The sequence below is a fragment of the Mauremys reevesii genome, linkage group 3, assembly GCF_016161935.1.
Source record: "Mauremys reevesii isolate NIE-2019 linkage group 3, ASM1616193v1, whole genome shotgun sequence".
Lineage (NCBI taxonomy): Eukaryota > Metazoa > Chordata > Testudines > Geoemydidae > Mauremys > Mauremys reevesii.
Genome location: NC_052625.1, coordinates 51,461,351 through 51,485,409, shown reverse-complemented (window position 1 = coordinate 51,485,409; position 24,059 = coordinate 51,461,351). Strand labels below are relative to the sequence as shown.

The 24,059-nt window shown below is 43.9% G+C and overlaps 1 protein-coding gene across 3 annotated transcripts; it reads right to left on the bottom strand.

Moving 5' to 3' along the window:
• MTARC2 (mitochondrial amidoxime reducing component 2) lies at positions 1-23,854 on the bottom strand. 3 transcript variants are annotated; one of them, XM_039531982.1, is made up of 7 exons: positions 23,743-23,854; positions 21,726-21,899; positions 13,077-13,239; positions 10,718-10,858; positions 4,368-4,429; positions 4,218-4,289; positions 1-1,703 (listed from the first exon to the last, which is right to left on the bottom strand). In XM_039531982.1, the coding sequence occupies exons 2-7, from the start codon at positions 21,866-21,868 to the stop codon at positions 1,577-1,579; spliced, it is 708 nt and encodes a 235-aa protein (XP_039387916.1). In that variant the 5' UTR covers positions 21,869-21,899; positions 23,743-23,854; the 3' UTR covers positions 1-1,576. The 3 variants fall into 3 exon arrangements, with proteins under 3 accessions (XP_039387916.1, XP_039387917.1, XP_039387915.1); XM_039531983.1 differs by having other exon boundaries at positions 23,702-23,852; XM_039531981.1 differs by lacking the exon at positions 23,743-23,854 and adding an exon at positions 23,399-23,529.
• Between the last annotated feature and the right edge of the window lie 205 nt (positions 23,855-24,059).

Genomic DNA, 24,059 nt, shown 5'->3' with positions numbered 1-24,059 from the left:
TGTAATGTGACCTGTACTGGAAGGACTGTTCTGCATCAACATGCCAGCTTCAGGTTCAAGGATGGTTCTTTGCCAATATCCACACAGATCCAGGTGATTCTCTCCCCACATCAGAAATCTGAAGACTTTTCTGCACTGAAGCCTTTCTCCACAGCAATGCAAGGACACTTGTAGATGCCAGATTCAGCATCCACTTCTTGCACAAAGCCTTTAACTGTGCAATAGGGCACCAGGGGGAAGGGCCTTTTGCCAAACTAAAAGGTATATGAAGCAGCAGAGAAATAACTAAACACCAACATAGGTAAGATGTAACATCAAACGGCAAAAATCAAGAGAACAAGCCTCTCAAATTGTACATCGTATTAAACAATAGTTAGGGCTCTGTAGAAGTTTATATTTTGATGTATAATTTATTTCTAGAGTTAAAATGTTTTACAGTTTTAAGTACATAATTTTAGAAAACCATTGTTGGATTGTCTGATTAGCAATGTTTATATAATCTCGTTCCCCTAGCTGCTTCAAATCAAATAATTACATTTCCATCAGTTAAAAATGTTAAACATGTGTATTAAAAAATATTTATCTGACCTTATCTACCCCAGATCCCCCAAAGCCCACCTTTAATTACTGTAATTTGAATGGATTTAAATTTTGTTCAACTTCTTTATGCTCAGGAGCATGAGCTTTATAGGGTTCACCAAATTCTGCCCATAGGGACACTTGTTCTGCCACTGCCTGCCACCATTCACGCACAATGTTACATTTCTTCATAGGCTAATGCTGGGATATATGTTGCCACAATAATACTTAGCATTTATATAGCACTTTACAAAAATCAGTCAATCCTCGGCAACACCAGTGTGAGACAGGTAGGCAGGCATGCATTACTTGCAACAAGCATTGTAAGTGCTTGCCCAGTACTGTTAACTGAGTCAATAACAGGGCAGCAGCAGCCTAATTCGTCACTTTACTAGGCTGTTATTCAAGAATGTTGAAACAGAACAGCACTTCAATGTTCACAATAGAAAGTAGAGAACCTAAGCTCCAAAACAGTCTCATCTACTTCATGCCTTGTCACAGCCCACTCTTTTGCTGGTTCAGAATTTCTTGCTCTATCTGCCAATCCATAACAAAGTAACAAGAGATCAAAATGTTCTAAGGGTGGTTTTCTTAAGGCATTACAATTTAGATAGGAATTTAAAACATATGCAAACCTTGAAGGGAACATTCAATTATCATCATCCAACTTGTTTCACCCTCATTCCACAATAGCAATAATATAAGTGTGTGTGTAAGACTGAAAATCACTATCATCTGATCTAAGTGTTTGACAGCTTGCCATTTACACGCGAATGGAAAATTAAAGATTTAGTTTTAGATTAAGGGACTCAAGGCACATTAGTGGACTGACTATTTGAGAAGACTTTGGTACATCACAGGATCCATGGACAATCAAGGACAGTGTACTTTACACCTCAAGATAACATCAAGGAGTTATTTCAGGCTCTGTGCTCACAGAAAAAAACATTTGCATATAAAAATGAACAATTATTTTCCACTCAAAATACATCTTCCATCAATTGACTATCTTGTACACAGGGTCTCCAACTTGAAGCGTTCCAGTTTTATCAATTCCATAATACCATCCAAACAGAGGGTGGGATTTGTAGAGCTGTCGCTCAGAAGGATCGCACAAACGGTAACTGCACAGAGAAAATGGTCATTGTTATTCACTTAAGGCAAAACACAGCCTCAAGAAGTAGAGAAAAAAAAAAGAGGTGGGAGCTTTGTTTTAAGTTGGAGGAAAGGCAACAGAATAATAAATTTATATAAGTACCCAGATTCTATGTATGTATTTAAGAGACAAATAGAATCCACAGACATTATGCCCTATGTAACAGAGGTTAATGGGTTTTTTTAAAGTAAATTTAATATCATCCGTTCATTGTAAATTAGCAGTAGATTATATTCTGGGATACTCTTCACTCATCTCTCTTTATGCCACTACCACTATTTAAAAAAACTGAACAAAAACTTAAACACTTAAAGAAATATGCAACATTTAAATACACAAGCAGCCCAACACATATCGGCTGCTCTACAATAACGCACCTTGGACAAAGGAAAATAAATGGTTATAAATAAATAGGTCTATTTCAAGCTTCCACATGATTATGAAGAATAAAGATAATTTTTGCTTAGCAATTTTTGTTAAAGTACAATGAGATGTGAATAAAGTTTTATGGCACACCAAAAATTTAGGATGGAATAAGTCAACACACTATAGATTTTCTTTTGACAAACCCAATGAACTGAACTTAGTGAGGCTACTGCTGTGAGTAAAATATCTCAAACATGCATGACAGTTTTGGGGGCTTAAGTACCAGTACAGTTTAAATAGCAGAAAACTAGTTAACACTGCTGGAAGGAGATTATCTGGGTGTACTGACAGATCTGACAACTCAATTCTCAGGTCAACGTGCAGAGGCATGGAAGAAAGCTTGTAAGATGCTGGCTGTATTAAGGCTCCAAACCTGCAGACCCTTACTCACTTACCTAATTTTACTACCATGAGTAATCCCATTGATTTCAAGGGAAAGTTAAGCATGAACATAAGTTATTGCAAGATTGGGGCCTTGGAGTATACAAGTCAAAGGGCACAGGGCTTTACAGGGTGAAGGTTAGAGGAACACTTGAAGTATGCTCTCTCATCTCTCCTAATGGATGCAAGCTAGCTAAACGGGTGACAACATAGGACAGCTAAGATAACTAATGGAATGGAGCAGCTCATATGAGAAGAGACTGACTGATCCTTGTCACGCACACAAGTAGGTGAAAGCCCCAAGCTGTTGAATGGGTCTGACAGTTGGGCCAAGTAACTCACCATCCATGTGCAGTCTCCTTCAAAGAACCAATCAAACTGTTGCATGCCGAGTAGATGCAGAGTAAGGGTGATGACTGGTTGAGTTACCTGTGGTATCACAATTGTCTAGGGACTCTTGGCATGGCACAGATGGATGCTGCTGTACACAGCATGGGTGTATTTCGTAAAGTCAAAATGGCTGAGAACTTAAAAACCGGCCAGTAACAGACAGCACTTCCAGTGATGACTGAACCTGATGATATCCTAAATAAAGAGAGCTCTCAGCCATGTTTTTAACTGTTTCCATCACTTCACACTGACTCAGACATTCTAGGGTTCAGCGTGACAGTCCTGTAATCTATCATATAGGCTACACACACTGCAACCTTAATAAAGTCAAGCACTCGAAAGTCGGAAAATGCCAGAATAAAGGTTGCCTGTGCTATCTTAATTTGGATATGCATCATGACAGTCTTTAATTACATGATCACTATTATTTTTTCCTCTCCCCATCCCACTACTTCTCAGTCCCACTATTCTTGCCTAGCCAGCCCCAGTATCTCCCAACTCCTCATCCCATCTTAGTTTCCACCCTCTCCAATCTACTAGCTGCCAGTCTTCCCTCCCTGGCTCCCAGCTGCAGTCTCCTTGCCAGCCAATTGCAGTCCGTCCATTTCCCCCCGGCCCCTCCCCTATCTCCTTGCCCAACCAGTCTCAATTCCCTCCCCTGCCAACTACCAGTCTCATGTCCCAATTTCTCCCCCAATTTCTCATTCTCAGAAATGGCTAAACCTCTCGCTAAAATCCAATCCCACCTTCCCCCAAACAACAAAAACAAAGCCTGCCTAAGGCAGACACCCAGAATGGAAAACTTCAGCCCAAGTAGTTAAAGTTTGGCAAAGTTAGAGGTAACTGAAAAAGGGGTCCTCAAATGAGAAGTGTCAGGCAACCTTAATAATAGGTCATGCTACTTGCATCACCAATAATACTCCCTCTCTCTCTCTCACACACACACAAACTATAGTTTATATATGTGTAGGACAGATATAAATGATTACCAGCTACAATTAGACCGTTAAATTATGCAATTTAAAAGATTGTATTCTTTGGGTCCAGTCCTTGCCTAGACTATACAGGCACACTACATCGAAGAGAGGACCAAGGAGTCCTATATGTAAGAAGTGAGAGAAGGAGAGTCTTAATGAGTCCTCTTTTCAATATAGTGCATAGGCAAGGACTGTACCCAAAGTCTGCAATTTGAAAGGCTGTAGGAGTACATGTAGCACACATTTCAAATGCCTTTTTAAAAAAAATAACTGCTCAATACAAGATGAGACACTACTATTTTTGCTACCTTTTCAGTGTTTCCAGTGGCTCCTTTCTGTCAATGATCCCAGTTTCCATATCAATGGTTGTTAAAATACACCTGTAATGATAGACAATGTTAGACCACAGCAGCTACTTAATATTTACTTTTCCTTCAAGTATATTCCTAAACCCTTACCTGGGGCAAGCCATTGTCCCTTTCATCTCCACATTACCAATTTTTATCTTATTCCAGGAATCCTAAGGGAAATGTAAAAATGTATATATGATTATACTTTCAGAATATTTGCATTACCCATTTCCCAGAAGCTGACTTTGAGCATGGTGATTACTATAAGACAAAGCATCATTTTAGAGCATTATGCTTTCTTGCATCCTCATAATAAGAGCTATAATGGATATGCTATTTTTAATAAAACAGGTTATCACTGCATTTGTCAACATCAGTATATTAATCATCTACTCATGCAGTGTTGTCATAACTATAGAATCAGAAGAATCAGAATGAATCAAAGAATCTGATCATCAGAAACTCATCCATGCTCTGTCTGACCACCTCCTGCCCCCCTCCAGCCACCCAAGCCCATGCCCACCCCTCCCCCCCTTCCCCCCCCCCCCCATGCCCTCCCCCCATGCCTATGGCGGTCCAGCCTTCCAAAAACCCCCCGGCATCAAACTCCCCTCCCCCTCCATGAAAAGGACCTCTCCAACATTCCTCTGGAAAACCTCTCCAACTCTCCCTCCATTGATTGACCTATTTGTTATATTTACTTTACTATCATCCATTGATACTAATCACTATCTATCATCCTGATCATCCATTATCCATCCACTTAATCTTCTTCATCTTAATCCATCTTCACTCCACATCTTCTGGTGGCTGTCGGTCAGCTACTTCCTCCACTCCCTTCCCCTTCCCTTCTGGAATTCGTCTTCTGTATTCCTATCCCTCCTTTTTCTTTTCTATATCCGTTCTCCTTCTCGTCCACATTTTCACTCCTGCTCTATTATATTCTCTCTCTTATAATTTATCCCTCCTTCCCCCTTAAATTATTCCTCCTCTTCTTCTTATCTCCTATCCTCTCTCCTCTATAAAAAAACCTTCCTCCTCTCCCTCCTCCTCTTCCCTCCTTTCTTTTCTTCCTTTCTTCTCTTCTTTCTTCTTTCTTGTTTTCATTTCTGGATCATTCTTGTGGTAATCTCTATTCTGGCACAACAAATGAGGTCTCACACAAACACATACACATATACTAAACGGTCCCACATATCCCCTATATAACTACCTAACTATACCCCTACCAAACCCCCTTTCGCCCTACTACAATGCACGCAAGACTGCACATTAGATCATCCTCATCCCTGTTTCTCCCCCTCACCCCTCTCCCTCCTCTCCTCCTTCCAGGACTCCTCCCTTCTCTCCATCTTCCTCAACCTCCGTTAACTCCAAACTAATGCATCTCCTTTGTTAACTCACCCTTAATCATCATCCTACTACTAAAACAATTAAATACTACCTCTTACTATCTTTATCTCCTATCCTAATAATATCGACCCCATCCTCTTCCGATCCTCTTCCCCTTTCAACTCCATCAAACACCCCTTCTTCCCCTCCCCACCTCAGTCCACTCCATCCCCATCCAAAAAAAATAGAAATAAAAAATAGGAAAAACAAAAACCTAAACTCCAGGACCTCCACTCCTAACCACCCTCCTCCCTCCCTCCAACCCCACCTCCTCCTCCTCCCTCTTCTTCCACCTCCCCATCTCCTCATTTTTTCCATTATTTTTTTTTTCCATTCCATTTTTTCTAATTTATTTCCTCAAAAAATCATCATATCAGATCCATACTCAAATCCAGATATTAAAGATTTTCTAAAACTCTCAAAAAAAAGGAAAAAAAAATCTGTTACATAAAAATTTGTCTATCATCAAATTGGATCAATCCATGCTTTTGCATCTCATGCATGCCATGCTCCTCTCCATCGGCCCCTTTCCTTTACCACTTTTTTTACAGATTTTAGACTACTTTTTTTTTAAGACTATTAGACTACTAATTTTTTTTAAATTTTTTTTCCTTTTTTTTTTTTTACTTTTTCCCAGCTAAAACTCCATTCAGTCAATATTAATATTAAGATTATTAAAAAAATATTTTAAATTATTAATTTATAATTAATATTCTAGGATGAATATCCAATTATTTAATATTTTTAACCCCGATTTACCTCTTTTTTATCGTGGTTCAAAGCTACTTGTTCTCTACTCAATTACTCTGCTCTACTCCCTTCATCTTCTTCCCTTCATCCTCATCCTCCTCCCTTCCCCTTCCTTAGCCTCTTCAAAGACCTCATTAAAGACATTAAGATTATCCCCCATCTCCCATCATTCCATCTCAAGATAATCCCATTCCCACTTCTTCTTTCTTTTCTTCTTTTTCTTCTTCTTTTTTTTTTTATTTTCTTGGCTTTTTTTTTGGCTTCCTTTTAATTTCTTACTCCCATCCATCTCATGCTCTTCCTCTTGCCTTTCTCCTCTCCCCCACCCTCCCTCCCCCCTGGTTCCTTTTCTCTTCTCTCTCTCTTCACTCCTGGTACACTTTCTTTTTTTTTTACTTTTCCTTTAATCTTTTTTCTCTCATCCAGCTGCTTCAGCTCCTGCTTCTGCCCCTTGCCGCTATCTTCGGATACTTCAACTCCTGAACTCCCTCAACTCCAACATGCCAACTGCAACCTGCCCATCTGCCCTTAGATCCCTAAATATGTAGCCCCTCCCAACTAGTCCCTAACTTTTAGCCCTAATTTCCTAATTAGCCCCCTTTTAAAATCACACCCTAGTCTCAGATGCACTATTATTTTATTGATTTATTTTATTGATATATTTCCCATTTCACTCGAGCATGATTGTCGGTTGTCAACAACAACAACACCTCAACTCTCAAAACAAACATCAAAAAAAAAAAAAAAAAATAATCATCCCTCCATCGGTTCAGCAACAACTTGATGAAAGAATTCAATTCGTGAAGGATCTAGGAAGCTTATTATTATTATTATTATTTTTTATATTTTTATTAATCTATATCCCAAGTCCAAGTCCCCCCAATCAAGTCCCAGTTCCTATTAGTGTTTAAAAAAAAAAAAATCTAAGAGCTCTCATCCATCTCCAATCTAGATCCTGGCGCTAGATCACACCAATCCCCGAGGCAGGCTCTGTTAGTTTTCCTTTTTTCAATGTGACCATCCCCCCCCAATGACCATATTTTATTAATTGCAGCTGTTTTTTCTCATTACATCATTACACATATCATTGATATATAGTGCTTTACTCTTACACCTTTCTTCTTCCTTTAACCTTGCCTAACAGCCTCCATACCCTACCATACCTGTCATAGCTACTGCTCCCACCATGTTTATGTTTCTATATTCGGTTTCCATTTTCCCCCGGATCTCCCCACCATCCCTCCAGTTCCATTTTGTTACCTAAGCTTCAAACACAAAACACAAACATTTTTTTTTCCTCTCCTCTCTCTCTCTCTCACTCAACTCGGTAGGGACACAGTACTTACAGTAGTGACTGTTAGATCTAGAATCTGTCCCCTCTTCCCTCTTACCTCTCCGCCTCTCTGGCTATATCTATATGTTGTTTGTTGTCCTCACTCTCAATGTGAAAAATTGTGGAGAGAGGGAGGACCTCTCTCTCTCTCCCCCCCCCAGTGTCTAGTTTAAAGCTCTTTTAATCAGATGAGCCAGCCTCCCTCCTAGAAGTCTACTTCCTTCCCTACTTAGTTCCCTACTATAAAGGGAAGGGAACAGCCCTCCTGTGTACAATACTATAAAATCCCTCAAGGCCAAAGACACGAAAATCCTTTTACCAGTAAAGGGTTAAAAAGCTCAGGAAACCTGGCTGACACCTGACCCAAAGGACCAATAAGGGGACAAGATACTTTCAAATCTTGGTGGGGGGAAGTCTTTTGTTTGTGCTCTTTTTTGGGGGGGTTGTTCGCTCTTGGGACTAAGAGGGACCAGACATCAATCCATGTTCTCCAAATCTTTCTGATCCAGTCTCTCGTATTTCAAACTTGTAAGTAACAGCCAGGCAAGGCGTGTTAGTCTTATTTTTGTTTTTTCAACTTGTAAATGTTCCTTTTTGCTGAGAGGATTTTACCTCTCTGTTTGCTGTAACTTTGAACCTAAGGCTAGAGGGGGTTCTTCTGGACTATATGAATCTGATTACCCTGTAAAGTATTTTCCATCCTGATTTTACAGAGACGATTTTTACCTTTCTTTCTTTAATTAAAAGCTTTCTTTTTAAGAACCTGATTGATTTTTCCTTGTTTTAAGATCCAAGGGGATTGGATCTGGACTCACCAGGAACTGGTGGGGGAAAGGAAGGGGGATGGTTAAATTCTCCTTGTGTTAGATTCAAGGGGTTGGATCGGTGTTCACCAGGAACTTGGTGAAAAAGTCTCTCAAGGCTACCCAGGGAGGGGAAGGTTTTGGGAGGAAAGGGGGTGTTCCAGACTGAGGAATCTGGATGGTGGCAGCAGAACCAGATCTAAGCTGGTAGTTAAGCTTAGAAGTGTTTATGCAGGTCCCCACATCTGTACCCTAAAGTTCAGAGTGTCGGAGGAACCTTGACAAGTGTGATCAGTTTTGCAAAAGTTACAGGGTAAGTTGTATGAATTACCAAATTGCTTCAGATACACTCCACTAAAAGGTGACTGGTCATTTAAAATATACCTGTCTTATAGGTACACAATACATGATTTTTATTAAAAACAAGTAATTTATCAAACATAAAATGCAGGTTAATACAAAAAGGGAGAACCAAAAACACCTTCTGCAGAATGTATTTTCTAGTCATAAATGGGTTTGTTCTGACTTCACAACTGATAATTAACATTGTATTTAATCTAAAAAAATTTAAGTTAACTACAGTTCTACAAAATGTTATCAATGAAAACAAGCAAAGTCAGTCTTCACTTATCAGTCCAGAAGCTTCCTAATACAATCCTACTTGGAAGACAGAGGCACAATCCTCCAATGGGAATTTTAGGTCCTCAGGAACAATCAAACCCATAAAGAGCAACTCTCCAGAGTGAGCTCAAATCTGCACTGCTCCGCCATGTAAACTCACAGTTTTATCTACACTAATTAAATGTTTAAAGAACTAATAAATATGCAGCAGTTATAGTACTCTCAGACCACCAGGATGAGCTATTCTTTATAAGCAAAATGTGATAAAGTATCTCACAAACTCCCAAATATTTTTTCTCTATCATTAGATGTCTTATACTGTGCATAACATTTCCCGTTTGAGGCCTAAAGGCAAGCATGCAGTCCCAGCCTCACATTTTCAATACATTCATTTTATCCTTCACTTGGCTGCATAAATATAAATTAATATCCACAAACCTATTATCTCCCTTTAAACTTTGTACGCATTTATAGTAGAATTTCTAAGGCTCTATTTGTACCTGGGAGTCAGTTACTGGTGGCCAGATGTGGCAGGGCAAACCCCAAGATAGCTGCTTTCCTTATCTATATTTGGGGTTTACACCATTGCAGCTACACCAGTCACCAGCTATTGATGGCTGAATCAGAGTTAATCCCAAGTACAGCCAAGGCTTTAGATGGTCTTTGTACTCTATATCCCAAGGAAACAGGGTTCTGAAGAACACATCTAAGACTCAGAACAAATAGCAATTCAAGTACTGTAGATCAGCTTTTTTCAAACTTCGGGTCACGACCCAGTACTGGGTTGCGACATCTTAGGCACTGGGTCGCTCTGGTTAGCACTGCTGACCGGGATGTTAAAAGTCCTGTCAGCGGTGCTGCCCAGCTAAGGCAAGCTAGTGCCTACCTGTTTTGACACTATGCTGTGCCCTGGAAGCGGCCAGCAGTGGGTCCGGCTTCTAGGCAGGGGGGCCACAGGGCTCTGCACACTACCCCCGCCCCAAGCACCAGCTCTGCACTCCCATTGGCTGGAAACCACCAATGGGAACTTGCGGGGGGGGGGGGTGGACAGATGGTGCCTGTGGGCGAGAGTCACGCGAAGCTGCTTGTGCACCTCTGCCTAGGCGCCGGACGTGCTGCTGGCCACTTCCAGGGCGCAGTGCAGTCCGCAGTGCCACGACAGGCGGGAAGCCTGCGTCCACATCCTGGCTGTGCCGCTGACCGGGAGCTGACGGAGGTACGTCTGCGCCCCAACCTCGCACCCCAATCCCTGCCCTAGCCCTGAGCCCTGCCCCAAACCTGGAACCCCTTCCTGCACCCCAAGCCTCTCATCCCCAGCCCCATCCCAGAGCCTGCACCCCCAGCCCAGAGGCCTGACCCCCTCCCGCACCCCAAACCTCTCATTCCCAGCCCCACCCCGCAGCCCTCATGCCCACACCCCAACCCCCTGCCCCAGCCCTGAGCCTCTCCCACACCCCAAACCCCTCATCCCAGCTCCGTTGGGTCATGGGCATCAGCAATTTCTTTCAACAGGGTCCCCAGAAAAAAAAGTTTTAAAACCACTGCTGTAGATCACTCACCTCCTCATAAGCATTGCAACCCGAAACAACAATATTTGGTCTGAAGTTCTGTATTTTAACTTTCTTCTCCAGCCTAGTATTTAGATCTTCCAACGAAGCTTCTGAGAGGATCATGGCTGGGCTACAGTCGGGATAGGCAATCTACAAAAATGAAGGCAAAACAAATCCTAACGCTCCCACAAGAGCATGCTTCTCAACAGACAAGGTCTGCAGAACTTTCGATGGCCAAGAAACAGGTAACTGAACTGATGGTCATATATTAGCCATGTAGTCCTATGTTGTTGAAGTCACATTCTTATGACTCAGGGGCAGTATTTTGAGAAGTGAAATAATTTGTCCCTTCCCAGCATAGTAGCCATCGTAAATTAATAGTAAAGTTGATCAAATACAAACTTCTATTTATAAGTTGTTTATAAAGGGTTAATAAATGATAAATAGATAGAAGCATATTACAGACACGAGTGTTACATGTTGCAGATATCAGTAGAAGATATTACAGAAGGTTATAAACAACCCATTGAGTTGTTGGACTAAATCTCTAATCAATTAACCATTTGATAAAACATCTATTAATCATTTACTACTATTTTATAAATGATTTACAAATGGAATTTTCATATAAAAGGTGATCCATATTTAATTACAAACAAACAATGTCCAGAACTATTATTTTCCAATTTTTTTTCTGCAAGTCAAGTGTTTCTTTCAGCCCACAGATAGCCTAGTTCCTAATTCACAACCCTCCTTTGCACACCTTTTGGTCAGCATGAAGTTTATTTGCATATTTATAGTTCTTTGCCTAGGGACGTCTTTCTCTGGAGTGTCAGAAAAAAAGACCATTCCCTTTCCTGTCCCCAGTCTTTCAAATAGCAAACTATGTTTTTCAATATTTCCTTTTTCAATCTATACCAAATGAGATTTTCTGATAGACGGAATCCACTCTATCACAAACTCTGGGAAGAGATTTACTCAACAAACAATATTAAAATTCAGTTGCAATTGATCATTAATGGCACTGACTTTTCTCCATGGTGGCTGCCACTTTAGCAAAAAGCGCCACTGAATAATACTTTAAGAAAACTCCCTCTGCACACATCAGTAAATGGGACAAGCATAAGACTTTGAAGGCAGTTTTCAGGAGAGTTTCAGTGCACACTGAAAGTCTCCCTTCCCTCCCAAACTATTCTTTTTTCCTTGCACGCATTGTAGAAAATATGTAAAATGAAAGATAGTCTATGCCCTCCCCCTCTCAAATAAGTGAAAATGTGCAATGAAATGTTTACATTGCTCTGTCCTCCATATTAACACCAACACCACCACTCTGTGCTCCCTGCCTACATACATCTGCGTACGTACATTAACACCTTGCTTAGCCAAATACATACAGTATCTTCAGTTTCAGTGAGTGCTTCATTGAAATGGTCTTAATGGTCTTAATTAGTCTTCATTTACTTGTCGGGAAGATGCACAGAGAGTAGAGATTTTATTATAACTTCTTGTACTTGTTTTCTGTTTATGCAACACCAGGTAAAATGCTGATGCTCAATAAACAATAACGCTCACAGTTGCAGGGCAGGGTACTCAATCTGCATCTCCCTGCACTACCAGAGCCAACTATGCCCCCGGGGGAACTCTGACCTGGAGAAGGAGAGATACTGTTTGCAACACCCTGCTCCCTTGAGGATTTTGCTTAGGGGAGGTAAAGTGGAAGATGGGAACGAGAAGGAGAAAGGACAGCTGTTCACTGGGAGCTGAGGCTGCCACAGGAGTGCACTGATTTAGCACATCACCCGACTTCCCTGCCCTTGTACCCTGTTTCTAATTCAGTGGTTGCAGGCCCACTCCAGGGGAGAGGGGATTGTGCGCATCTTGTGCTGCCATAACCCTCTTTTGTGTGGGCTATCCTCAGTGGAAGCACAAACCTCTGATTTAGGGCTCAATCCAGCCTAGTATCTGTAAACAAAATAGCAGTAATGACAGTTCATATTAGAACAGTGCTGCACATAACTGGGGATAGAGACAGCAGAGGGAGTTTCAGTACACACTGAGTTTACCAATAAACTGCCTTCAAGAACTCCAGCATCTCTCATTCATTAAAATGTATCAGGAGTTCCCCTTGGTCACATGCTGGGTCACTTCTTGTCAAAATGGCAGCCTCAGATTCTGTAGCTCTTCATGTTCAATAAGTTTAATTGATTTAAAACACAATTTAAGCAAGCAAACAATCCCACCAAAACCCATGGGACTGCTCATATGCTTGAAATAGGTACTTCAGTAAGTTGTACATGCCTCCCCATAGAACAATTACAATAGGAGGGTTGAGGGGGGGGAGGAAGACACACACAAACTTTCATCTAACCTCATCCTTGGATCGGAAAGTGGTGAATATGTCTCTGGATTTCCTAGGCACCATCTGTGACTCAAAGTGCACCAGTCGATATGACTGTGTATTCAAGAAGGTGGCGAACCACTGAGCTGCCTCATCTCCACAGTCCCTGCCTTGGATATCCAATCCAAACAGCCTAAAAGAAGCGTGAGTTAGTTTAAAAGCAGAGAACTCAAGTGGATTATTTTCATCTCTACAATTCAAAAATCAAACATCTCGCTTTCATAAAACAAAGAAAAAGATGCAGTCAATGAGCTCTCTGAGTGGTGATAAAGAAATTCAATATGGAACTTTTGGATTCCAGATAATTCTAAATTAAATTCTGGACCCATTAATACATTCTCTGCAAATGTTTAAAAAATCCAAACAAATCCAGTACATACAATGCCAGTTCCTTGCAGACAGGCAACCAGAGCAGTGGTACTGATAAATAAAGTAATCGAATTTCCCGCCTGTTAGGGACTGAACAAGTTAGACTGAGTTAACTGTCACAACAATGTACTGTAATACACAACATCCGTTTGCCATGCTAGATTTAAAAGAAAAAAGTGAGATTTATTCTACACACTTGTGTCAATAATACCAAGTATAATTCCATTCCACTTTTCATTTCTAAAAGACAGAAAGCCTTTACCAAAAAATACACCAATTTAGATTTGATCAATTTAAGCAACTGAATGACAAGAGCAGTTAGTCACTGTCAATCAACATTTGTTAATCCCATCCCTTGTGATTAAGGAAGTTTTGCCTCGAATTGTAGAGGCATGAGAATTTAGACAAAAATGAGAGATTATGCCACCTAAAGAATATATCGGGTGACACTTTTATCACCACTAAAGACAGTCTTTCTGTTCCTTAAGCATTTTTTATTAAGGGCAAGGATAGACATACCACAGTTAAGGCTGCAAGATGGTTTCTGTTTAAAGCGGATATTGCATCCTTTTTTAAAATCCACATACTCAGTCAAATCAACTTGAGAATGGGTTTGTCAGTTCAGAAGCCAGAGTAGAGTGCATGAAACAAATGTAGAGTCTTTTGATCCTGCGGTTCCTGATAAAATAACCCCTCATTTTGGGGGAGGGTTGTGTAAGTCCAACATTTTCCCTCGACACAGGGAGGTAAAAATAGGGTGATACACCTCTACCTCGATATAATGCTGTCCTCGGGAGCCAAAAAAATCTTACCGTGTTAAAGGTGCAACCGCGTTATATAGAACTTGCTTTGATCCACCTGAGTGCACAGCACTGCCCCCTGGAGTGCTGCTTTATCACGTTATATCCGAATTTGTATTATATCGGGTCGCGTTGTACCAGGGTAGAGGTGTATATGAAACTTGTCTCTCTGAAGTACCCCCTACTATAAATGTGTGCAAAGCCCCAAGTTATGGAATGAGATAGAATCACAGAACCATAATGTCAGAAGGGACCACAAGGATCATCTAGTCTAACCCCGCACCAAGATGCAGGATTTGTTGTGTCTAAACCCTCTAAGACAAATGGCTGTCAAGCCTCTTTCTGAAAACTTCCAGTGAAGAAGCATCCACAACCTCCCTATGCAGTCTGTTCCATTGCCCTACTGTTCTTACAGTTGGGAAGTTTTCCCTGAGATTTAATCTAAATCTGCTATGTTGTAGTTTGAACCCATTGCCTCTTGTCCTGCCCTCCCCTCTGTGGCAAAAGAGAACAACTTTTCTCCATCTTTTTCATGGCAGCTTTTCAACTTTCTGAAGTCCACTATGATATCCCCCCTTAATCTCCTCTTTTCCAAACTAAATATATCCAGTTCCTTCAGCCTTTGCTCAGATTAGTTGCATTCCATCCCTTTGATCTTTTTTGTTGCTTACCTATGGATCCTTTCTGGTTTCTCTCCTTTCCATAAATTTATGACCAAAATTGGACACAGTATTCAGCTGAGGGCTAACCAGTGCTGAGTAGAGTGGTACTACATGACTTGCTTTCTATGCCTCTGTTAATGCAACCTAAGATGGCATTGGCCTTTTTTGCAACAGCATAACTCTGCTGACTCCTGTTCAAGTTGTGATCATCAACATGAGTCATTCCATATGAGATATTCTCTATATTAACTGGAGTTGAGGATTTAACATGCAAACTAATTCCACGTAGGTGACAAAAGCTATCAACAGCAGACTCTAAATCGGGGGGGGACTTTTTGGCCCGAGGGCCACATCGGGGTTGCAGAAGTGTATGGAGGGCTGGGTAGGGAAGGCAGTGCCTCCCCAAACACTCTGGCCCTGCCCCCTACCCAACCCCTCCCACTTCCCGCCCCCTGACTGCTCCTTTCAGAACTCCCAACCTATCCAACCCCCCTGCTTCCTGTCCCCTGACTGCCCCAACCCTTATCCACACCCCTGTCCCCTAACTGCCCCCTGGATTCCCACCCCCTTATCCAGCCACCCTCTGCTCCCTGTCTCCTGACTGCCCTCCTGACCCCCTATCCACATCCCCGCCCCATGACAGGCTCCCTGGGACTCCCACTCCCAATCCTCCCTGTTCCCCATCCCCTGACTGCGCCCCCCAGAACCTCCGTCCCATCTAACCACCCTCTCCTCCCTGACTGCCCTTCAGGGCCTCCCCTGCTCTTTTACCCAATGCCCCCGCTCCCTGCCCTCTGACCAGCAGCAGGAGCTCGCAGCCACAACACCCGGACAGAGCCAGCTGCGCTCCCCAGAGTGCAGCCCGCACGGCGGCATGGCTGCATGTGAGGGGGAGGGACGAAGGACTAGGCTCCCCAGCTGGGAGCTCAATCCCGCAGACTGGATGTGGCCCGCAGGCTGTAGTTTGCCCACATCTGATAAATATTGCTTATGAGAGGGATCTTTTTCCAACTACAGAGCAATAATTTTCCCAAAAATAAATTCAAGGCCAGTCACTATTAGTTGTATTATCACCTCAAAACGGTCCTTTTGATTTATATGCAGTGCAGCTTCCTTTACCTATAGTGAGTGCCCAGAAGGCCATAAGAAAGTGGAAGTTATTCTCAAGTATTTACGTTTTTTCTACTGACTGCATTTGTCACTGGCCATATCTGCACTCCAGAGAAGGGCTGTGGATTTTTTTTTTTAATTGTTGGCTTATTTTCATTAAAAAGTTATTTCAATTTTCTATGACTTGGCAGCATTAAAAGCAGGACAAGATTTTCAAAATTAACTAATGATTTTGGGTGACCTCATGTAATTCAAGACTATATCGTAGAGCACAAGGGAGAAGAATTAGGAGTATCACAGGCAACCTTAATTCTGGTGGGTTTGACTTAGCAAACTTAACATTCTTCTAAGTGTTTTTACACAATTTCTTAATTTTCTAAAAAAAAAGTTAGAAGTTGAAAAAAAAAAAAATTCCATCAAGACATTTTACGGACTCATGACATGGAGTCCTCTACTACTGGAGCTAACTGAATAGTAGTAGCAGTAGTCTCTGTGCAGACCTGCCATGAGAAAGGGTTGAAGACACACTTTACCAGTGGGTTTCACTGGTATTAACTGATAGCAGAGGGATATTGAAACTCAGGAATAATAGGTTCAATTCCATGTTCTGTAGGGGAGTGTTCTCTAGTAGTTACATACCGCTCTTCTCTGCAGACTCTCCCCATCCCCTTCACCTCCTACCTGCCCCCACCGCTATTCCCACTCTGGCTCTTTCCCTGGCCCAGGGCCTGCCCTTATTTCCCTCCTTCTGCTCCTCTCCCCACCCACGTTCTGACCCATGACTCTTCCCATTTTCCCAGACCCTCTGATCCTATCCTCTCCCATCTCCAGCTCCTGCTCTCACCCCCGATTCTTGTACCTATTCTTGCACACTCCCCTGCTCCTGCCCCTACACTCTTCTTCCCCTCCCCAGTTTTGTTCTTAACTCCCCTCCCTTAGATTCCAAGTCTCTCCCTTCACCTTGAATATTTTGACACCCCCTCCATTCCTCAACACTCTACATATGAGTCAGTCAACTTTCTCCCTCTTCTCCACACTATCAGGAGGGGAAACAGAGAGGACAGAAGAGAGTGTTTCTCTGCTCTCAGTTCTGGTGCTCAGTGCCAGAGTGTTCTCTGGCACCTGGGAGAAGCAATTGCAGAAATCTTGCTCAATCCTTGCATCCCAGGGATAGAGTCGCTCTGTGGGGATGGCACATGTGCAGTCTAGTTGGCACATAGGATCTGTGAGGAGAACGAAGCACACACAGTGCAGCTGGAATCTTTGGAGAAGTTAGCTGCCAAACTCTAACAAGTCTTTAGCTGGACACACATCATCTGAGATTTCTCAAAAATTTAAGTTTAGCCAAAATTGGGCATTTTTTCATGATAACAGCAAAAGGCACATTTCTGATACAAAGGCAGCCTGCCTGCCAAATTTAAGTCCCTGTTACAAATCATGGAGGCCTAAACTTCTCAGCAATACAGCTGTAAGAACTTTTAACAGGCAAAACAACGCAATTTCCCCTAATCTTGTTCTTGGAAATGGCTGAACCATTCAGAAAGATTCAAGTTTAGGTAGATACCTGGATGGAACAATTCAGCCAAAAACTATTTCATTACGGGTAAGTTATCTGCAACTGAAAACAGGGTTTTATAGGTACCTACAACACCACACTATCCAAGTTAGCAATTTGTAAACAGTCCTGTTGCACAAATCAACATTAGAGCTAATTTGGATTCCCCAAATCTAATATTTGCAAAGCTATGTACGGGAGCTCTTAACTGGGAAAAGAGGGAAAACCAAATTAGTCTTAAATGAAGCAGCATAATCCAGTGGATATGGCATTTAATTGGGAGTCATGAGACCGGAGTTCTCTTTCCATCTCTACCACTGGCTCACAATTTTCCCTTTGATAAATCACCTTCTCCGTGGTTCAGTTTTCAGTACTTGTAACATAGAGATGGCACCTTTATAAAGCACTGAGATCTAGTGAAAAATGCAACAGAATTGCTTATGTTTATAATTTTGGTTTATGCAGCTCAGCTATTTTAAATCATCTCTTTCTAATGTCACTATCAAGTTTCTGAAAGTAATGTGTATGGAGCTCCAAGAGCTGAGTTTGCCAGCTCTTCGAGCTCCGTACTGAGCATCTAGGAGGCCCTACCAACAAGACAACAACTATAATGGCTACCAGAGCCCTCTGACACCATTTCTCAGCCTGAGTGGAGTAAGGGGTGGGGACAGAAGGAATCTGAAACTCCTGCTGAGGCAAAAAGGGAGGCTTATGCATGGGGTGAGCTAGATAAGTGACAGTCAGAGCTGCACAGCCCCCAACACTGCACAGCCTGAGACATTGTTTTAGTTTCAGTTTTCACACTTAACTGTGGAAGCCACCCCTGGAGTCCCTGTGAAAATCCCACTCCACACAAAGGGAGCCGTAGCTCTATGGCAGTTAGGGTTGCCAGGTGTCCAGTTTTTGCCTGGACCATCCGGTTGAACAGGGACCCTTGTGGCTCCAGACAGCACTGCTGACTGGACCATTAAAAGTCCGGTCAGCAGCACAGCTGGGGTCCAGGGTGAAGGCAAGCTCCCTGCCTACCCTTGCTCCTCGTGGTTCCTGGAAGAAGCCGCCAGGTCCCTGTGGCCCCTAAGTGCATGGGCAGCCAGGGAGGTGCCGCACGCTGCCCCTGCACCCAGAGCAGACTCCGCAGCTCCCATTGGCCGGAACCACGACCAATGGGAACTGCGGGGGTGGCGCCTGTGGGTGCAAAGGCAGGGCGCGGAGCCTCCCTGGCCACCCATGTGCCGTGGGGCTGCAGGGACCTAGTGGCCGTTTCCTGGGAGCCACGGTAAGTTCACATGGGGGGCCCAAAATGTGTAGTATGGGGGTTGTTTGGGGGGAGGTTGTTGTTTCTGTATAAACACCCCGATGCAGATTCATTCCATCATGACAGAATGGCAACCAGGACATACTGAAGGGGTGTTGTGATTGTGACCCCATGCACCAGATCGCAACACTGCTCACTCGAGTGAGTGAAGTTCTTTCAATTCATGCACAAATCTGCACCAGTGGATGAATAGACCAAGACAGTCCTCACACACAGTTGAGATTTACATTGCCTTCCCAGTAGAGTCAAGGAGAAAGGAGGGTACTGGCTGGGTAATGAAACCAATTCCTTTTCCAATAGGACTGAACAAGCTGGGATGCGAATTTACTGCAGTGGTATGTATGGCAGGGAACATCATTGAAGTATATTCTTATTCAAGTTATAAAACAGGGGCCCAGAAGTGTATGTCTGCCTAGGATCTGGTGATGGATTAATCCAGCCCTGCAGGCCAGTGGCTCTCAACCTTTCCAGACTAGTGTACAACTTTCAGGAGTCTGATTCGTCCTGTGGACCCCAAGTTTCACCTCACTTAAAAACTACTTACTTACAAAATCAGACATAAAAATACAGAGGTTTCACAGCACACTATCACTGAACCATTGCTTACTTTATCATTTATCATATAATTAATTGTAATATAAATATTGTATTTACATTTCAGCATACAGTATATAGAGCAGTATAAACAAGTCATTGTCTCTATGAAATTTTAGTACCAACTTCACTAGTGCTTTTTATATAGCCTGCTTAAAACTAGGCAAATATCTAGATGAGTTGATGCACCCCCTGGAAAATGTCTGTGTACCCTCACGGATACACGTACCCCTGTTTGAGAACCACTGCTGCAGGCTAAGGATAGGGGGAGTCAGCATAGCATGAGGCCTGGTGGAAGTCTTGGATGAACAGACTGCACAGAGGGACAGGAATCTACAGGGAACTCTTCTCTCCATCAGGGCAAGGAAACAAGCGGCAAGGGGCCGCTCTCCCCCAGCCCAAGAAGCTCTAGGGCCACCCTTTGTCCCAGTGCAGTCCTGAGGGAGGTTACTTAGTAACTTACCTCTCCGGCTGCTACCCTACAGACTCCAGCACTAAGCCCCGCCACAAGGAAGACCTGCTTGGCATTGTCACAAGCTTTTCCAAGGCAGGCTGCCTGCCAGAGGAGGAGGGGAGTTGCAGATCCATCTGTCTCACAGCCCTAGCTCTTTGCCCTTCACCCTCCACTGCCAGCAGCTCCACCTCCCTTCCGCTATTTCAGACTGCAGGACTGGGGCCCCAGCCCTGCCTCCCAGCACAGAAATTTCCCAGCTGGGTGGACACAAGCAGCCCACAGGAGATTCCAAAGGAGCCCAATGGTGGTGGCTAGCGATTTTTGGGCTACTTTTTCCACATACTCAGCAAGCCGGGTAGGAGGCAGGAGAGGACCCTGCCCCCGCAATCCCCGGATGAAGATAGAGTAAGAGGGCTTCTTTGTTTAATCTGGCCAAAAAAACAGCACTGCAACACTGTATCTCAGGACTCAGCCTTAACGTACAATTTGCCTGAAAAGGTGCCAGGGATGGAGTCAGGGGTTAGGATGAGTTGTGAGTATTGACAAGTTAATGACTGGTTTATTTATTACTTCATTTACTTATATAATCTTAGTCCCTTCCTTCACCAGATCCTATTTTCTTGTACCCAATAAAGTCCCCCCTTTGTTAGGCTGTTATTTTGGGTGGGTCAATCCTTAGCATTATCATTTATTTCTCTCAAAGAACAGCACAGCAATGAGTCCCCTTGGATGGAGGTACCAGGCACCAGAAAAGAACCCAGAACCTAACCCCGGAAGGAAACGCCACTCCAAATATCAGTGATAGCAAGCACCAAATAGAAGGGCGAGGACTTGAACCACAGCACAGAGGAGGGGCTACAAACTTTTTTTTAATAAGACGTTAACTCTGAAAAGTGAAATATTGTGGATCTTATATACATACATACTAGACAGATTTTTAAAAGATAAGATAATGCTATCCGCCCCCCCCCCGGCAAGCTTTCCATCATAAACAGCATCATCAATTTATATTAATATGTAAATTAAAAAAAAAAAACTACGTTAACTGTAGTTTCCATACAAACAATTTACAGTTAGAACTGGCAAATATAGTTCCTTATAAAGCTGCTTTATTCTCAGCTCCAGCAGCTAGAAGAATTGGTACTCTATGTCTTCCGCTATCCATGGGAGAAGCCCATAGCACTACGCTCAGGTAGGTTACCAACATTTAGAGCTGCCTCAATATTCTTAAACATAACTGACATTTTAACAGGGAAAAAGCGTTCTTACCTTTTCTGCTAGGCACTGACCATTTTCCAAGGTAGATTTCAGTACAGGTAAAATAATACCTAATGTCACAGATTCCAATTTACCAATTCTATGCAATGATGCACATCACACAGAATTTGCTTATTGGAAATCAAGAAATAGCTGCATACATGACCAAGATTTTCAAATGCAAACACCCAGCCAAGCTAAATGCAGAACAGACAGTAAATATGCATGGGTAATTTGGTAGATATAGTGTATAATCTCTGATACCCTTGATGTCATCTCCTAAAATTTGACTTCAATAATAAGTGGACTTATTAATAAATTAAGACCAGAAGGGACCATTATGATAACATTGCCTGACCTCTTGCATAACACAGACCATAAATTTCACCCAGTAATTCCTGCATCAAGCCCATTAAGGTATATTACACTTTCTTTGTAAAATTGAAAGAAAAGCATATTAAATTGAAGTTAGTACTTCAAAAAGAAAAATCTTCCAATAATACCTGCAATTGTGCACTGCATTCTTCCTGGAAAGTTTGACTGGAACACGCAGTTCCTTCATTTCTGGAGCATTCAATGTTAAATAGCCATTTTCACAGTTTACAGAAATCAGAACCAGCTGAGGCTCCTGTCGGGCAGTAACCATATGTCCATCCTCAGTAATCAGAAGCCAAAACCTGTAGTTTAAAAGGGAACAAAATACATTAAACATTTTACATACACAGCACCATCAATGATCAAGGCACCGGGGCGCAAAGAGAGAGATTTCCTGATGCACAGAGCTTAGAAATTATCTTCATATCATAACTACTCACGTTTTTCCTTAATAAGTCTGATTTCCCTCCCTTTATGCCCTTATACAACGCACTGAAGTTTCTCATTAAAGAGACTATTACTAAAACTAATAAGCTATAGCACAACTTTTTTTTTTTAAATCAAAGCTTTCTTGCTGCAGTGCAACTAACAAACTTGTGAACACAAGCAGTGCAGGTATACACAGTATATTTATGAAAATTCTCACTTCTAGAGGCTAAACATGAGTAAGGCTCTGATTTGGTCACGGCACGGAAGTCACAGAATCTGTGACTTCTGCAGACCTGTGTGACTTCAGCCCGCAGCGGCTGGGAGCTGCAGGGTACCCCTGTTGCCCAAAGTGGCAGGAGTCCCCAGCAGCCCCCCAGCCACAACAGGGGAGGGGGTCCCCAGCAGCCCCCCAATCACCATAGGGGCAGGTGGGGGAAATCCCAAGAGCTCACCAGCCGCTGTGGGTGGTAGGGGATCTTCAGCAGCTCCTCGGCTGCCATGGGTGGTGGGGGATCCCCCAGAGCTGTCCAGTCCATGGGTGCTGGGGACCCCCGGAGTTACCTAGCCGCCATGGGCAGCAGCATGAGGGGGCATCCCCAGCAAATCCTCAGCTGCCACTGCCAGTAGGAGAATCCCCCGGAGCTCCCCAGCTGCCACAGGTGGGGTCCCTCCCAGCCATAGCAGGGCAGGGTGCTTGACCCTCCTCCCTGCCCATTTTGTCATGAACATTTTAGTAAAAGTGTGGGGCAGGTCACAGCTTCCCTGAATTTTTGTTAATTGCCCATGACCTGTTCTTGACTTTTACTAAAAATGTTCATGACAAAATCGTAGCTTAAACATGAGTTAGCAGAGAGGCACATCTTGAGTTTTATTCTAGAAGACCTTGGGTGAATCAGAGAGATCAGGTAGGTGAGGGAATCTCTTTTATTGGACCAACATCTGCTGGTGAGAGAGCTGCATGAGAGCTACACAGACAGAGGCTTCTTCTAGTCAGGGCCTCCCCGTGGCACAGTAGGGGGTTAACTGCCCACTTCACCTTGCAAGGGCCCTTGAAATAGTTAGACTTAAAACTTTAAGGTCAGAATGGACCATTATGATCATCTAGTCTGACCTCCTGCACAACGCAGGCCACAGAACCTCACTCACCCACTCCTGTAACAAACCCCTGACCTATGTCTGAGCTACTGAAGACCTCAACTTGCGGTTTAAAGACTTCAAGGTGCAGAGAATCCTCCAGCAAGTGACCCGTGCCCCACGCTGCAGAGGAAGGCGAAACCCCCCCAGGGCCTCTGCCAATCTGCCCTGGAGGAAAATTCCTTCTCGACCCCAAATATGGCAATCAGCTAAACCCTGAGCATGTGGGAAGACTCACCAGCCAGCACCCAGGGAAGACTTCTCTGTGGTAACTCAGCCCCCACCCCATCTAGTGTCCAGGTCCCTACTCCAGCGGAACCACCTGCTCCCCTTCCCCGGCAGGGGGCGGCGGAGGCTAGGCGGGCAGACAAGGGGTGACACTGCCTGAGCGGGACGGTTATAACGGGCCTGGCGACGCCAGCCCGAAGGGGAGAGAACCAGCCCGTAGCCGGGCCCCCCAGGGCGGAGCCAAGCCCCGCCCCGCCCCGCCCGCGGGCTTCGCAGCAAGGCGCCCGCTCTCCCGCAGCGCCCCGGGCGGTACCTGTCCCGCATCGCCCCGCTGCGCAGCCCCAGCGCCGTCACCTCGGCCCGCTGCAGGGCCACCCCGCCGCAGGACTTCACCGGGTAGAGGAAGAGGCCGGACACCGTCCCCACCCGCTGCAGCCGGGCGCTGCCCGCCCGCCGCCCGGCCCAGCGCCACACCGCGGCCCCCAGCAGGGCGGCCAGGGCCAGCGCGCCCGCGGCGCCGAGCCAGGCGGCCCGCGACTGGGGCAGCGGCGGGAGGAGGCCGAAGCCCCCCAGGGCCCCGCTGGATCCGCTCATGGCGACTGAGGCGAGGGGGCGGAGGCCGCGGCTGATGAGGACGGGGGCGGGTCCGGGCTCGCACAGTCCCGCCCCCC

What these genes read in the sequence shown, in the direction of transcription:
- MTARC2 (XM_039531983.1), bottom strand. An exon ending in CTTTCCGATCCAAGGATGAG is followed by an intron (nt 10,859 to 13,076) that starts GTTAGATGAAAG and finishes TCATTTTTGTAG; the next exon opens with ATTGCCTATCCCGACTGTAG. An exon ending in GGGACAATGGCTTGCCCCAG is followed by an intron (nt 4,290 to 4,367) that starts GTAAGGGTTTAG and finishes CTATCATTACAG; the next exon opens with GTGTATTTTAACAACCATTG.